The sequence below is a fragment of the Camelus dromedarius genome, chromosome 5 (genome assembly GCF_036321535.1).
Source record: "Camelus dromedarius isolate mCamDro1 chromosome 5, mCamDro1.pat, whole genome shotgun sequence".
NCBI lineage: Eukaryota > Metazoa > Chordata > Mammalia > Artiodactyla > Camelidae > Camelus > Camelus dromedarius.
The window spans coordinates 36,374,603-36,393,178 of NC_087440.1; the positions used below are offsets into that span (position 1 = coordinate 36,374,603).

The 18,576-nt window shown below is 34.4% G+C and overlaps 1 protein-coding gene across 2 annotated transcripts in view; it reads right to left on the reverse strand.

Annotated features, from left to right (window-relative positions):
- PRKD1 (protein kinase D1) overlaps positions 1-18,576 on the reverse strand; it is a 278,738-nt gene that overhangs the window by 55,895 nt on the left and 204,267 nt on the right. Inside the window, exons 4-5 of one of the 2 annotated variants that reach the window (XM_031453524.2) lie at positions 18,138-18,298; positions 10,628-10,651 (exon numbers count right to left, since the gene is read on the reverse strand). In XM_031453524.2, the coding sequence (XP_031309384.2) occupies positions 10,628-10,651; positions 18,138-18,298 (185 nt within the window). The remainder of the gene's footprint in view (positions 1-10,627; positions 10,652-18,137; positions 18,299-18,576) is intronic. The other variant, XM_031453525.2, reaches the window with a different exon arrangement.

Sequence of the window (18,576 nt, forward strand, 5' to 3'; positions counted from 1 at the left end):
CACATTCAGGCAATGATGAGATTCACACAGCTACATGTGTCCCTGGCACAGGGATAACAACTCTCAAACCACATAATTTATAGCGTGAGAAATTAAGACTTTAAGAGCATTAAAGATATAATAGTAGTCTAAGATTTTAATAGCATTAATAAAGAGTGCCCTCCTGTTGTTCATGACATTTTAAAACTAAGATTAACTAGCAACACAACCAGATAGACTTATCATTATCTTTTCTGATAGTTCCAAATATAATCAATCATTTTCAATGTGGCCTATATTTCTACATTAAAAAGTTAAGTTTTAAAATCTTTTCTAAAACTTTTTTTAGTTTTAGTTTTTTTGTTTGTTTGTTTGTTTGTTTTTTGTTTGTTTGTTTTTTGCGGCAGAGGGTAGGGGTGTAATAAGGTTTATTTATTTATTTTTAGAGATGGTACTGGGGATTGAACCCAGGACCCTGTGTATGGACTTAACGTCAGTATAAAACTAGACTTGATTCAAAGGGTATTGCTGGCTTAAATAACAACCTTTTTGGATGTAGTGAATCCAAAGCAAAGAGATATTATATCATTGTATTTCTTCATTAACCTTACTTCAATTTTTTTTTTTTTACTTATTTGTGTATATAATTATAACATATACAGTACTTTAGTTTTAAATAGGATCTTACCTTAAAGTTGGCTCTGGTAAAGAGAAAGTTCTTTCTTACCCATCAACATTAGTGAAGATTTTACTAGGTTTACTAAGTTAACTAAATGGTATTTCAATTAACTTCTGTTACTTGCTGTTCCAGTTTAGCACTGTGTATTTGGTAAACCTGGGCAATCTGCAGCATAAGTTGTTTTTTTTTTTTTAATGGGAATAGGGAGGAAAAATTGAAGTGTTTTGGAAAGAGAACAGCTACATTTTGTTTCATTCTGCTTCAATATTATGTTCAGAGCAAAAACTGGCTCAAAACTCAGAGAACAGATTTAAAATTCCCTTCTCTATAATTATCGTAAGTATATGCAGGAGGATGTGTTCCTAAAAATTTACATTAGCCTTTGGTCCTATAAATTGTTCTTTTCCTGAGTGGAGGAGTTTGGATCAAATTACAGGTGTGGAACTTTTGTGAGAACTGACATCACTATAGGATACGGTATTGGGATAGACTGATACAAATGATCTGATTTGGCAAATTACAGATGATGAAATGTATAAAGGTCTTTTTTGCTGTTGTTCTTAGTGTAAGAGGTATCATCATGGATGAGAGAGAATACTGGAATAAGAAAATGATGAAAGCTGAATTTTAAAGTCAGGATTAGATCTGATATAGAATAAAGATTATAGATTACATTTTTTTAAAGTCCGTGGTTTTCTGAAGTATTTATAACATTCTTATGCTAACTGTGTTTTATTTGAAATTACTGCCAAAGTTAAAACTATAGCACTGAACACCTAATTACAGAGACAATGCATCCTGCTTTTCTAAAGACTGAATTTGTTTTTTAACCTGGTGTATTAAATTGATGACTCAGCAAGTTTGGAACTATCCCAGGAAATGACTGCTTAGATTACACTGTGGAAACTCCAACTGCCAGCACGTCTTTAAACATTCAACAGGACTCTGAAACAATTTCCCAACAAGGTCTATTCCATTTAGCAGTTCAAAATGAATTCTCTTTAGTAGTAAAGCTAGAACACAGAGGGGGAGAATTTGCCTATACTTGTGGTTTCTTGTTGTCATCTTTGTAAAAATCAAATATAAGATTTCTTGAGAGATAAGTCACTCTACAAGAAAAAATTCAAATGAAAACTTCTCCTATATTAAAATATTTATGTTCATTAACTAAAATGCATTTCACAGACCCATACTGGGGACTGAATTTTGGGGTGACATAAACTCCCCTTGAGTTAAAGTGAAATCAAAAAGTACAGAACACTTTAGCTTACACGTTGACATCTCTTTTTGGACTCATCACTTTCGGGACTCTTTTTGGTCTTAACCATTACACATTATGCTCCTAAGAGAAGGACAGTGTCTTAATCACATCTGTCCTCTGTTAATGGAAAGAACTGCCTGGTACATGATAAATAGTAAGCACTGCTTGACTAGAACAAAAATGAATGTTTTCAAGAAGTAAATGCATGCAAATAATGAATGAGACATTTCAATAGAAATGTACAAAATACAGGCTGTAATATAAGCATCTTACAAAATTTAGTACTATATGCACTGTAACTTTGACTCCCTTGCTCTACAGGATTTTGATTGTAACAGAGTATAATAGCTAAAGATTTTTTTTTTTTTTAATACTGTACTTGTCTGCCTGCTTCTCACCTCTATCTGGCATGTCCAACATGATTACACAATTTATCCGAACCCTTCTGCTCTGGAAAGAGGAGGAAGGCAAGCTCAAATACATGCCTGTAGGCTGTTATTATTAATGGGTGTTAGGGATGTAACAGAGAATGGTGGAGACTACAGTAAATTGGAGAGGACAGGCTCAGTTTAAAAAGTATGGCTTTGGCTCAAACACTGCTAATGGCTGCCACATGAGGATGAAAGCCCCTTGTTTCCAGGTATCTCAGCTTTGTAAGAGAAGCAAAAAGTCTAGTTGTTTTATGAAATAACTGTGTTTCTAAATATTAGCAACTCTGAAAAAATTTTGAAACACTGTGCCAGTCAACTGATTCGGGGAATAAACCAGTTCATGGGGAGTCTGAGACAATGACATAAAACAATAGACAATGACATAAAACACTTCCTGTAACTTTTTTATGTGCCAGATTCTTTTCATAGCGATTTACATTCATTACCTCATTTAAACCTCATGACCACCAGGCTTTTTAAAGATAAGGAAGTTGAATCATAGAGAGATTAAATCATTTGCCCAAGATCACACAGCCGAACTGGGCGCTCAGGTAGTCTTGTTCCAGACGGTAATAATTATTCCTCTCTTTTTAGTCTCTCCCAGCTCCTACATTCCCTGGTTTTTGTTAATATAAATATAGAAAGCATTTTCTTCCTTTCAGTTAAGTTGTGAAGGAAGAGTTCATAGGAAACAATGAGAATAATCAAGTGATAGTATGTTCTATGTGCCAAAATGCAGTGTGAAAATATTGTGAACCCTTAACCCTGACCTACAGAGAGACTTTCAGGCAGCTCATCTGTGCTCAGAGGATAGCATCTGAGTTATACATGTTTGTTAGAGCATAATGACTAGCTGAATAAACAGCTTCTATGATATAAGTATCACTCAGGTGCCTGCCTACTTCCCTGTTCAGGAACTGTTATGCTTAAAAGATACCAGCAAAACTGTATGAAAACAGATTCAACCCAATAGTAATCCTTTATTCCAGAAGTTTTAAGATCTAGCATTTTTCACTATCATTCAAAGAAATGTGCAGAATAGCACCTTATGACAGTTTTCTCCTATTGCCATCAAGATGGCTTTATTTATAGTTGGCAAGATATGGAAGCAATCTAAGTGCCCATCAATAGATGAATGGATAAAGAAGATGTGCTACACACACACACACACACACACACACACACACACACACACAATGGAATACTACTGAGCCACAAAAAATAATGAAATTTTGCCATTTGCAGCAACATGGATGGACCTGGAGGGCATTATGCTAAATGAAATAAGTCAGACAGAGAAAGACAAATACTGTACGAGATCACTTAACATGTGGATTCTAAAAAATACAACAAACTAGTGAATATAAGAAAAAAGCAGTAGACTCACAGATACAGAGAATGAACTTGTGACCAGTGGGGAGAGGGCGGGGAGGAGATGCAATATAGGGGGAGAGGAGTAAGACACACAAACTCTTAGGGATAAAATAAGCTACAAGGATATATTGTACAACATGGGGAATATAGCCAGTATTTTATAACAACGACAAGTGGAGTTTAACCTTTAAAACTGTAAATCACTATACTGTATACCGGTATTTTATATAATATTGAACATCAACTACACTTCAATAAAAATGATAGATCTGTCTAATTTAACAAGTGTTTCCTAGGACAAATGTTACCTAAAGGCCCAAGTCAGATGCTACAGGACATATAAAGGCGAGTAAATAACGTCTCTGTGCCCAATGAGTTGATTATCCAATAGAATTCTGGACACAAAGTAACTGTTCATCAACAATAACAATATGTGCTCTTCCCTTCTTCAGGCATAGATGGCTCTGTCTTATTCTTCAGACTTCAGGTCACATACCATGAGGCCGCCAGACCACTCAACTTCTTGTCGGCTTCCCCTCCACACTGTTATTCTCTGGCGCATCATCCTGACCCATCACTGCAGCCTGCAACTGTCTTATTTACCTATTTGTTTACTACTTCTTTACTGTTTCCCTTCAGTAGAATATAAGTCTGTGAGATGGGGAGCTTGACAGTTTTGTTCATCACTGTATCAGCAACTTCTCGAACACTGCCTCACACAGAATAAGCGCCCATAAGTATGATGGTTTGAAGAAAAGATAAACCACTCCCATGGTGGAGATGGAGCAGTTGTTCAGAAAAGTAATTTCCTGAAGAAGAGGCATTTGGTGTGCATCCTGAAGTGAGCCTTGACATGCAATGACTATGTTGACTATTATTACCAGTTAAAATTCTGTTTAGGACAACTCAGTCCCCCTAATCTTTGGGCTGCCTAGAGATTTCTTTCATATACTCTGAAACCTGTTTATCCCACTTGGAAATGATTATTTAACCGTCCCCCTAGTCATTGCTATCATTGCTAGTAAAACATAGCTGTGAATGCTTAGTCTGAGGCTATTTTATGAAGCAAAAAGGAACGATCAACTTCTTTTAACAACACTTAGATGAGCATATCAACTTTCCCATGGGGAGCCTGGGATTTTCCAGCCTAGAGCCGTTCTTGGACAACAGACAAGTGTGAAGACTCCTGGGAAATGGAGTTCACATAGGAACACCCATGTTTCCATGCCTTATAACTCACTGAGTAGAGGGTACAGTGTTTGGAGAGGTTCAAATTGTTCAGTGCTATCCTGTTACAATTCTGATTCTATATGCCTTGAACTATCTGCCAAGTGCACCAGATAAATGAGTTTGGCTCCTCAGTTGGATACCCTAAATATATAGCATAAATAAAATCTAATCAACACCTTTTCATAATAGTGAAAAGGACTGCTACAGAGCAGGAAAAAGAAAGTGTGCCCCCTGCTTAGTGGTAACGGATGCTGTTTTGCAGTGGAGAATCCATTTCTTAATGTTTGCAGCAATTTGTGAAAGATTTCACAGTAGTAACATAAATAATCTCTTATTAAAAATACAAGGCAATCTGGATTTGCTGAGTGCTAAAGTAGTCTTGGAAGTTACATTAACTTTTATATTGCCTCACTCTTTTCAAGTAAACAGAAATATAGGGTAAAAGAACCTTACTATTTTCTTAAGCAATCCAACCTTTGCAGGGAAAGCACTAAACCTGTTGGAGAATTGTTACAAATTACAGGCACTGTTCCTTCAAAATGTCAGTCACCAGCATACTACAAATCTGTGGGTTCCTGGAGGAGAGGGGAGACATAATACAAGTAAGATTACTTCTCTTTTTACTTGAAGGCAATACAACCTTAATGCCGCACACTATACGTTTATAAAATAAAAAAGAAGCATTTCCACTGAGGAAGAAGATAACTTTGCATGTCAACAACTTCTGCTCTGGGGCCTCGAGTGTCAAACTTGATTTACATATAGAAAGTAAACTGGAAGGTAAAGAGATTACGTGGAAAATTGAAGAATATTGATTTTAGGGACATGGATTCTCACAGTATTTGACCCTGACTGAATTGACAGCTGGCTTGGGTTTATGAGCTCAATGGAAAGCTTAATGAAATAATCTGAAACAAGGCTTTCCCCTTGATTACTACTGCCTTGGAGACACCAAGGAGAAGCTGGAAAAGCATGCCACAAATACAGTCCAAGGCTACAAAGGTCAGAGCCTCTCCCTTCAGAAATAGCCCATAAGGATAACTTCACAGTATTTTATAGGATTTTAGCCTCAATAATCAGTGATGAACATGTAGCATATATGTGTATGTATGTGCACATGTGCTTCTGAAACAATATGGTACAACCAAAGACTAGATTGTAATGCAACTTAGCTAAAAAAGAGAGAGAAAAAGATGAGACTTTTTCTTTACCTACCAAAAAAAAAAAAAAAAAGCTTTGAGTTTTAAAAGTATAGGACAGCACTAACTCAATGAAATTATATCACTCAGTGATACTTTTTAGTGCACAGCTACAGAGAAACAGACATTTCCAAAAACTGGGCTATTTGGAGATACGTATTTTTGTTCATAACTTCTAGACAGTGTTTCATCTTGCATTTCACTATGTTTACTATCAAAATGACAATACTTTTACTCTTCTTGAGAAGGGAGATAGAAATTCATCTGACAAGACAGAACCAAATATCAAAAAACCAAGTCCAATGGATACTGTACCTAAATATTTCTGAAAACACAGATAAACATTTTAGAAGCTAAATTATCTACACAGTTTCTAGAAGTTTACTTTATAGTACAAATTCCAATCATCCACTTTCCTCACTCCTTCTCGTTATTATTTTTTCTACACAAAACTTAATTTCTTTTCTGGGTCTGAACGCTCACGGGGATATACAAGCTTTCCAAGTGATAAGGAGTAACCTTTTTTCAAAGTACTCAGCTAGGAGCTCAGAAATCATGACTGGTTAGGAATTTAAGAAGGGACTTAAATTTGGCAGGCCCAACATGACATTAGATGGACACAGACGGCCACTAAGCAAGTGCCTGCTGATGGTAACAAGGTGGGTGGAGTAGCAGGGTTGTTTAGCGTCTTAAAGCAAAGAGCTATGTTTCATGTCTTAAGGTGTGCCTGTACGGAGTGTTATGGAAGCCAATGGACCTTTGTGAAGTGAATGCAGGCCTTTCAGAGCCTTCACTAAAGATCCACTTGTTCTGAAGACCTGTACATTTTGGAAGTGTGGACAGTGGTATATGATGCCTCCTTCCCCGGTGGAGTTCATGAAGAACTCTCCAGCCATGTTCCTATTTAGAATTACATACCTGGAAGTCTATGTTGAGAGCTCATGAATCATGAATTAATAATGTACATACGATAAGCCAAACACATTAAATGGAATCAGGCAAGAGCTAATCAGTAGCACATCAAAGCAGGCCTCACATTCTTAGTTTCACTGATGGGCTCCTTCACCACAAACGTACCACTGCACATACTCTTCTGACTCTCAGGATGTGGACAGAAGTGCTGGTTAAAGAATTTTTGGATGTCTTTTCCTCACTTGAAAGTATACACTGCTCAGGTTTGAATTTGGAGAACTAGTTTATCCAATCATCAGAAGAAATCTTGCAGTATCTGGCAAATGTCCTACGTGGAGGTAGGTCATGGTGCATATTTAAACAGAAAAAGTGACTTTTTAATTCAGATAAACCACCAGGATTCCTGGGACTCCAGAACACAAGCTTAACAATTAAAGTCCCCACTTCTAAATAGACTTTTGCTATTTTGGAAAATATCCTGGAAAATATTCAATTTGGCCAGAAATTTCATCATAGTTTCATTCAGGAACAGAAATAACTATTTTTTTCACCATTTTTTGCTTACCTGAAAAGAATCTACCTCGACTATTATAAAGCGTATCAGGATCCTATCCAATTACAGATACATAATGCAATACTAGTATTCTCTAGTCTTTGTTTACTTACTTATTTTTTAATGAACAGAAACAGTAACTGAATGAGTCATTTCAGGGGAAGATTTTCTAGGAAAGTATGCAGCCAAGACTTCTTTTTAGTACAATGCTTGTCTTAAATGTGAGTCAGTAAGCTCTGTGAAAATAATAGCAGTTTATGGCAAATTATTATTTAGAAAATATGTACCCTCGCATAAAAAGTTAAACTGAGTATTATCCAAATTTTATAAAAACTAAAGGATGTGAAGGGTAAGGATATAAGATAGTCAAACATAGGAAAATCTTTTGGAATAAGCCATTTATTTCTTAATAATTTCTGTAAGGCAGTCTGAATGTTAAGAATTACCAAAAAGACCAGGCTAGTATTTAATTTCACCAAAAATAAATTCTCCCTAGAGGCGCTTAACCTCAAAGCTATAATAGTAAAACCTTCCTTAAAGCATTTAAAAGCACTTAAAATAACTTCATTCAAGTTCTTAAGTTTTTTTAAAAAATTCCGTAAGAACTATCTAGCTTTAAAAAAAAAAAGTGTGCCATGAGTTGTATCTACCTTGACTTCAGCTCCTTTATCATTTAAAAAGACTATTGGTGTTTAATCTGCCTACACTGATTTATTTTCAATAGTATTCCATGTATAGTAAGATAATGAGTGAAAATTTGTTTTTCTCTGTGTTAAAATATCAGTATGGGAAGAAGACAACAGAAGCACACGTAAAACTAAAAATATAATTTCATCATCGATTAACAGAAAGAGGATTCCTGTCATAATGTATATTCCAAGCAACCAATAAGCAATTCAATAGACAGGAAATTAGCCATAGGTGAAATACAAATGGCCAATAAATATATGAAAATCTGTTTACCTTTTCCAGTAAAGAAATAATATTAAGGAATATAAATTATTTTATCTATCAAATTAGTAAAAAAAAAATACTTCTAAAATATTAATAAAATCAGTTGTTGGGAAGAGGACAAAGAAATGGAAACTCATACACTGCAGTCAGTGGAGTCATAAATTTAAACTTTTGCAACCTTTTATAGAACTATTTGTCAAAAATGTAAATATTCTTCAGTTTACTTGGCTTATAAGGATATAACTTACTGGATTCATTCAATAAATATTTATTGAGAAACCTACTAATACTTCTACAAATCTGCAAAAAATACATGTAAGGATGTGTATTTCAGCATTGTTTAAGAAAAAGGAAGCAGTATCATCAGTAGGAGAGATTAATTAATATATATCACTGTGACGTAATACCAGGAAGCTTTTACAAAAACGTATTTGTCTGCATATTGTTCATTTCTGCAAGTCCACAAGGGCAGAGACTGATCCAAGTTTTGCATCCTGCAGTTACAAACCTGAAAGCGTAAACTGACTAGTTCATACTGGACCTGGAGCCAGGACCAGGATTCTTGAACGATTCTGCAGATCACAAACTGTCACTAAAATATTCCTCTGAAATATTGGTCAAATTTTGTGAATCATTTTCTTTCAAGATATTTATAAAGAAAAAAGAAAAGTTTATTACCTTTTCAACAAACGCGATATAAACGACCTCAAGAACAATAGCTTATGCAGAAAATTCATCTTATTTCCCTCAGGAGCTATCCCGTGAAGGCCTGGCTGTCTCTAAGTTGTGCACCTTCCACAGAGGAGCACACTACTGTTCAGTCCTCCTTTACACAATCTGCTCCCATTTCAGTGTAGGAGAGGGAATTGCAAAATGCTTCCTGTCCTCGTTTGGCTTTATTCCCAAGGGATAATTTGAAGGGAAAGATACTAGTTTACATTTAAAATTATATCTGGAAGGCACTGTAAATTACAAAATTTAAATTTACAAGAATATCAAAAATTATATTGACCTAGCATTCACCCTGGACTTCTCTAAGTAGGGCCATATTTTGAACCAGGATGATTTTCCAAATATGGAAATTTACCATTATTGAAGCAGACTTCTTCATTTTACATCTTAAGAATCAAGATATCTTGACGTGTCAATTTTATTTAACCCAGAACATGTTCTGGTTGTGTTTTCGTGAGCTTTCTTTGTTAGAGTTATCTTAGCAAGACCATCTTAGAAGAGACAATAATAATGGTATTTGAAATTTATACTCATGAAGGAAAAGAACAATATATCAACTCTCAATTCATCAGAGGTACAGAAAGAAGAAAAACTAAACATTAACAAGTCAACTGGTCAAAACAAGCTATCACAAGAAGAGGGCCCTGCTTTAACGCTTGCTTCTCCTCCATGATTAGGTTTATTAATTGTTTAAAATAGATAGAAAGCCAATTTTGGAGGATATATTTTCCATATATAATTTCTTCTTGGATTGAGATCTTGATATATATACTTGCATACCATCCTTTTAAAAAGTAACTAAATAGACTGAGATAATATATTAAGGATTCAAAGCTCCTTTCTTGAAAAGTTATATTCATCTTCAGGCAGTCCTTGTTTTTGACTTACTGTGCCAACCAAAATTTGTGGCTATCGGGATGTTGACCTCACTTGGCACAGTTCTGTGGTAGCGAGCACCAGGACACAGTTCCAACATGCATGCATTTCAGGTAACCTGCCACCAGGTAAAATGAGTGTTGACTGTATTCTGTTCTATTCTCAACTAGTTTGCTCAGTTACATAGAAAAGATACCAGTGTTATGGAACCAAGTAATCTGAGGGCAAAATTTTATCTGTTAAACCATCTATTAGTCTAATGCCTGCACTGCTCTGTCTTATTGAGTACTGTGAAAACGTAAATAATAACAACAGGAAAAGACAACAACAACAACAAAACCCCATGGGCTTTCTGCAGTTTAATAGGTTGGATTCTGAGCTAAATTCTGAGCCAATTATTCTCATTAATATTATAATGTTGGTTTGCAAAATATAGTTAGTACCTACCTCAAAGCCAGGACTCACAGGAGACTGAAACATGAAGTTGTAAGAGTAAAAAGCAGACAAAGGTACAGAATAAAGGGAAGAAAAAGACAAGAGAACAGTGTTATTAGAGGAAAGCAATGCATGTTACTCAATAATATTATTTCCTATACATATGATTTTAAGAAAAAGCAAAATGTTATACTAATCAGTCTTTGTGGCCACAGAAACATCTAGGTTGGAAACTGCTATTTAACATTTAAATGGAACTAGAGATACTAACTCAAGGTTGCAAAAACACAGCTTACAGTTTTGAACTGGCTGAGGTTAAAAAAAAAAAAAGATCTACTTGTCACCATGTCAGTGATGAAAGATGGTTCATACACCTTGTTGAAAATAAATTACAGTCAGAATGAAGCATTTTGACCTTTAAGTGAAAGATTAGATTTTCTTCACAATAATTCATCCTCTCAATGGGAAAAGAAAGAAAAAGGTCATCAAAGTAATCAAATGTGACATAGTTGTTATCTGCCTGCAGGCAAGAACAAGCTGATGAACAATCAGTATCAGTCAGTGCTTTACAAACCTGGAAAGTCCAATAATGGGTTAGAGTTTTAATGAGAGAAATATGTCGACAGTGTGTTCTTTGCTTGATTTAGAGTCTTTGCTGCTTATCATTGTTTTCTGTCTGATTTCATTCAAAGTGAAATACAATTCAAAAGTAGAAAGGTTATTATGAATTTTTTTAAGAGGAGAAGGAGTATCAATGAAAAATGTTAAGAAACAGCTTTGGTTAAGTAGACGCATATCTGGTAATTTATGCTGAATATGCTCTTTTCATCTCTGTTACGTCAAGCTTTTGGGGGCAACTCTATCTGATAACTAGAAAACAAATGAAAACGAAAATATAGTTGGCTCTGTCTTAACAAAAATGCATGACTGTGTTTTGAAATCAGTGACATTTCCAGGGCTGAATAAACCACTGCACTTTGAGAAAAATCCTATTATCTGTTCTCTCAACCCTTGTATCCTAATTTGCAACCTACAGCTAACTCATTTTGTCAGAGACTTTCGGAAGTGGTGTACATTTAGATTGAGGTTGTGCTAAGATTGCTATGCAGTAACCTGTTAGATTTATGGATTAACATGAAGCATGTACAGAACTCAGGGGCAACAACCGCTCATTTGGCCAGATCCAAACATGACTTTGGAGGAAAAAGTGTAACTACTCAAATGTACTTTTATGGGACATATTCATACAGAAGTGGCAAAGCTTTCTTTTGGGAGAGGAAATCAATCAAGTTTCTCAATTTCTATAATAAGATACTATCCTTGTCATTAACATATCTGATATCCCAAAGATCAGACTTTTCCTCCAATTTGCAGTCCTGCATGGCTCCGTTCTGGGCCATCATCAGAATCCAACTTCAGCTGAGTGCTGTTCAGAGCATGTAATACCTGGTGACAATTTATGCAATGTGCATTAATTCACTTATTCCTCTAAATTATCAGCTCTCAAAGTGCATGTTTTTACCCATTAGATATTCCTAGGTTTTATGAGAACGAGGGATTACATATTTGAGCCAATTTAGGAACACTGATTTCATTATTGCAAGACTTCTGAGAACCATAAATATGTATAATGAATACTGTGATATCTGGTACCCGGATAGGCCAAGAAGCATTTCCCAATCTTATTTGACTAGGAAAGTATTTTTCTTGCAGAATATTTTATAGCACCATTATTTTTGAAGAAAAAATTATAGAAACACACATCTCTGTATTTCTCCCCTGTTATCAAATTAGAATCACCAGAAATGTCCACAGGTTATCAAGAAAAAGAGAGCCACCTATTCCTTTGGTAGTTGGTTGTAATTTTATACTAGAGTTTTGTTTTTATTTTTGTTTTCTCCTTAAGATGGTCATATGAGTCACAGTTTTGTAGCTGTGGTGAAGACTACTGTAGAAAATAATGTTGGTTACGCAAATGACTACTATGTGTATATATCAGGATGATTTGGTATATTACTTTTCATTTAGTACTCAAATAATTTATTTCCAGTTACAGAATAATGTAATTTCTATACCCCCATTTTCTTTAAATTGACTAACAGAAATCTCAGAATTAACTTTAATTAATAATTATTCTGACATAATATTTCATTCTTTTCTCACACGACTTGTGATGAAGAAACCTAATGACCTTCTAACTTGCTATTTGGACAGCTACTTGTTATTATCATTTCCATTTCAAAACATTTTTATTGTGGTATAATTTATATGGAATAAAGTACAGAAAATTCTAGGTGTACAACCTGATGAGGTTTCACATGTAACCTCTACCCAGATCAAGATATAGAATATTTCCAGCAACCAGAAGGCTCTCTCCTGTTCCTTCTCAGTCGGCACTTGACTAAGATGAACCATTATTCTGATGTCTCTCACCATAAATTATTTTTTCTCAATTAGAAATTCATATACTGGATTCATAAGCATATACTTTTTTGTGCCTGTTTTTTCCCCCAAAATATTATTTTGTGAGATTCATATATGCTGTTGAGTGAATCAACAGTTCCTCAATTCTACTGCTGTATTGCTGTATACAATTCCATTGTATGATTGTACCACTATTTGTTTCTAGCTTTTAGCTACTGTGAATAAAAATATTAAAGACATGTTTGTAATGATACTATTCACATTAGCATCCCCTCAAAATGAAATACTTAGGTATAACCCTAACAAAATATATACAATATCTATCTGAAGAAAACTACAAAACTCTGATGAGTGACATCAAAGAAGAGTGAAATAATGGACAGATATTCCATGTTCATGGATAGAAAGACTCAACACTGTTAATATGTCAGTTCTTCCCAACTTGATCTATAGATTCAGTGCAATCCCAATCAAAAGCTCAGCAAGTTATTTTATGGATATCAACAAAGTGATTCTATAGTTTATGTGGAGAGACGAAAGACCCAGAATAGTTAATACAACACTGAAGGAGAAGAACAAAGTTGAAGTTGGAGGACTGGTGCTACCCAACTTCAAGACTTACTATAAAGATATAATAGTCAAAACAGTGTGCTATTGGTAAAAAGAATCACAGATCAATGAATCAGAATAGTGAGCCCCAAAATAGGCTCCATAAATATACTCAACTCACCTTTCACAAAGGAACAAAGGCAATTAAATGAAGCAAAGATGGTCTCTTCAATAAATGATGCTGGAACAACTGGACATCCATGTGTAAACAAATGAATCTAGACACAGACTTTACACACATCACAAAAAATTAACTCTGCATGGATTATAGACCTAAATATGAAACACAACACTATAAAAATCATAGAAGATAATACCATAGAAAACCTAAAGAGTTTGGATATGGTGATGTCTTTTTAGATATATAACTAAAAGAATGATCCATGCAAGAAATAACTGATAAGCTGGACTTCATTAAATGTAAGACAAGGTTAAGAGAACTAGAAGACAAGCCACAGACTGGCAGAAAACATTTGCGAAGTATTTGCAGAAGACACATTTAATAAAGACTGTTATCCAAAATATACAAAGAACTCCTAAAACTCCACAATAATAAAACAAACAACCCAATTAAAAAATGGGCAAAAGATCTTAATAAAAACCTCATCAAAGAAGATATATGGATGGCAAATAAGCACATGAAAAGAAGTTCCACATCATATGTCATCAGGGAAATGAAAATTAAAGTAACAACAAGAAACCACTACACACCTATCAGAATGGCCAAAACCCAGAACACTGACAACACCAAATGCTGGAAAAGATATATAGTAACAGGAACTCTCATTCATTGCTAATGGGAAACACAAAATGGTACAGCCACTTTGGAAGACAGTTCAGCGGTTTCTGACAAAACATAATCTTACCATATGACATGGTAATTGTGCTCCTTGATACTTACTCAGAAGAGCTGAAAACTTATGTCTACACAAAAGCCTATAAACAGATGTTTACGGCAGTCTTATTCATAACTGCCAAAACTTGGAAGCAACCAAGTGTCCTTTGTAAGGTGAATGGATAAATGAACTGTAGACACCTAGACAATGAGATGTTATTCCATGCTAAGATGAAATGAGCTGTCAAGACATAAAAATACATGGAGGAAACTTAAATGTGCACTAAGTGAAAGAAGCCAAACTAGAAAGGGTACACATACTGTATGACTCCCACTGTGTGACATTCTGAAAAAGGCCAAACTACAGGGACAGTAAAAAAAAAGAGTCAGTGGTTGGTAGAGGGTTGGGTGGAGGAGAGGAGAAAAGAATAAATGGGGCTAAGAGGATTTTTAAGGAAAGGAGCAGAAGTTCTAGAACAGATTACTAACTTTTTACCTAAGAATAAGCATTGCATCACATGGTTTCAAATGTTTTAACTTTTCCTAAATACCACAAGAACATCTGTACATTTTTTAAAAGATGAGCAAAGCATAGGGAAATTACAGGATCATTTAATTCTGAATTCTCTTCTGCAATTGTCTAAAAGTTTATAAAATTGATATAATCTTGATAAGTATATTTAACCATAATGAAACAACATATTAGTGTGTCCTCCTTAAAGATTTACTGAGTTTTTCTTATTTCCTTCTAACACAGGTAATAAGGTACAAAAAGACATACACCTCTGCAAAGCTGTTGTGCCATAAACTGACTACATTTTGGATTTTCTTAACAGATTGACTGCATCATGGTTGGAATAATAGATACAGCTTACTGCCAAAGTTGACGACAGATAAAGCCTAAGATCTATGCTGTTATACTTTCTATCTTAGCAGCTCTACAGAAATCCAACATTCAACTGATGTGACAAAAATGGAGAAATTAATAGAATTGCCATTATCTCAATCCGCATGTGAAATGGTGATTTTATAGTCAAAATAGGCAATCGAGTATGGAAGAGAAAAATCATTTTCTTATATTTGGGAGAAAATCTACACTTATGGCAGACTTGCAACATGGGCAGTCTAGTGGCATTAGATAGCAATGCCATCTTTTCTTTTTTTTAAGTTTTTAAGTTTTTTTGGGGGGGAGCAAGTAATTAGGTTTATTAATTTTATTATTTTTTTTGATGGAGGTACTGGGGATCAAACCCAGGACCTCATGCAGGCTAAGCATGTGCTCTACCACTTGAGCTATACCCTCCCCTAAAGCAATGCGATCTTCATCTAGGCCATCGCCTTTACAGGAATGGAAACTATTCCTTAATGTACACAGAACTAAAAGGTTTTACTATCACTACCATATTACCTTTGACTAGGCATTCACTGCAATTTTTAAACTATAGTTACTGGCCTGTTTTGCCTAGGGATGAAGAGATATATTCACAGAATTCCAAACATGTGAAAAGAGACATAGGCACCCACAGGGACACAAAGGGCTTCGATGAATGTAAAACATGATTCTGAGAGCCAGTGTGTCACAAACATTATTTCCAAAGGCATTTCTCATTTAGAGGTTACCCATAGGGCATTTTAAACAAGGTTATGAAAGTTTATAATAATATCTTTCAAAGTATATTGTGGTCCCAATATTTTCTCACCTCATAAATATCCAATTTGATCAAACTTTTATAAGCATTCTTGGCAGATAAAGTTAAAATCTGATTTTTTTAAATATATTTTAAAATATATTTTTAAGCATTCTACTACAAAAAATTTTCCATTTAGTAATAAAGTGCTAATGAATTTCAACATCTGATGTATAATATAGCTTGTAATCAAGTAATTGAAATAAATAATTATGTAATCTGATTAAATAAAACAATTAAATAATTTGGATGAAAAACACAAAAACCTGCATTAAAGATTTGTTTTATAACTTAAATGTATGTATAAATTATGTATTTATATTTATACATAAATGCATGCATATAATAATTTAATTTATACTTAAATATCTAATGTATATATGATGTGTTGAAGTATATATACATACATGTATATATGTATACATATATATATGTATATTATAAAAAACTGAGAGTTTTAAAAGAAGACTCTTTAGCATTATGTACATTCTAATCTATTCTAATGAAGAATGACTTTAGAACTTTAGATATCTTGTGAGATGCTAAATAACTTTGTAAAATCTTTTCCTGGTAAAACAAAACTATACACAATTAATTTTATAATTCTATTTCTTAAACTTGTTTTAAATGTCTTTCATGTAAAGGGTATGACTCTCAGTGACTACACTTAAAAGCAACAAGAGTAACTGTTGTAACTTATAATATCACTACTTACAAAATTTCAAAAAAAATCAAGAAACTTCAGAGTTGGGCAGGTGATATAAGAATTATTTGAAGAAGTAAACAGATTTTGATTTAAGTACCTTTCAGTAAGAGTATCATTATTTCTAACTAAAATAACTTTATAGAGTAATATATAATCACACACATGCATTCTGAATAGTCAGCAAAATATAATATATTCTAGTTATTAGTGGGATTTAGTGTCTGCCTTCCCCTCAACAGAAAATATAAGAAACTACCAAAAGAAAGTCACAGAAACACAAAGTCTGGAATTTTTCCTTTTGTCAAAATAAGCATTCATATGAGTTTTATGTCTGGTTTACATTGTAACAAAATTTAAGTGCTATAAAGATCACAATAAAATATTTTCCAAACAATAAAATAATCCATATAACTCTTTAGAGATATCTTCAAAATGTATTGCCCCTTTCCACTCCAGGGATTTACTTAACCTAAATGTTTCGATAATTTTTATATTTTTTCTCTTGAATTAACTTTTATAATAATTAGATTATAATTAGTTTTTGTAAGATCCATTGGTTGAGGGAGTAAATATGGGACATTTAAGCTCACAGCATTAGCTTATTTCAGAATAATGTTCTTATTTTAAATAATGCACATAATTACCATAATTTTTACTTTGTTTTGAATGTTTGCAAAGTCCAAATTTAACTTTCTTCAAGAGAAATATTTAAGCCATATCCACAAATATATATTTTAGAGCTAATGGAAATATTTAAGGGATTAAGTGCTATTTTTCTCATGGCATTTGTCAATCAGTGTCACTCTGACAATGAACTGGCATGTATGCTAGTAATGCCAAGCAATTAAAACACTTTCATATATTCATAAGGGCAAATTTCAAATTTTCTCTCAGAATAAAGTCAGCTATGCCACAAAGGACTCTAATGATCTTCAGAGAAGAATATCTTTTATCTCTGGTTTCCAAATTTTGACAAACGATGTTTTGCAACATTCACACATTAGTTTGTGCTGCTCTGGCCCCATGATCATGATGAAACCTCACATTTTTATAATTGCTCTAAGCTCACAGATAAAAGCAAACTCAAAGCTGTTGGATATTTGTTGAGGCACTGACCAACCAACACGGGCCCTGAAGGAACAGAGTCATTAACAGCCTGGCTGTGTCCTCCCTCCCAGGGCACTGTCTTGGATCCACACTGATCACATCGCCCTACAGATTTCTCATGTAATGAGGAAATGGATAAACAGGAGGCCATACCAGAAGGGGCTCATCAGGGGCACTGGTGGAGAGCTCGGCAGATGCTGTGCGGACGGTGCTGAGCCCAGTAAGGGAAACATTCGAGAGCCTTCTCCGCCTCACGCCACTGCAGTTGTTGGGGATTTTAAATGCACATCTCTTGTGGTAATTCAGACCACACCCTGGAAAGCGAAAGCAAAAATGACTTTTTTCAACCATGAATTAAAAGCTATTCTAGTGTAAGTTGTAAATCATGAATTTTCAAAAACAGTACTGCTTCCATTTTTCTTGAGGCTGCCTGAATCTTAAGTTTTCTTCTGAGCTCCTTCTGATTTTTCCCAATGCATCAATAAGCTTGGTTTTGAAATCTGATTTTATTGGATGAGCTCAGAAGCTACCCTGGTTATGAGTTCAGTAACTACCCTGATGATCATTTTTTTAAGATGTTTTCTAACACAAT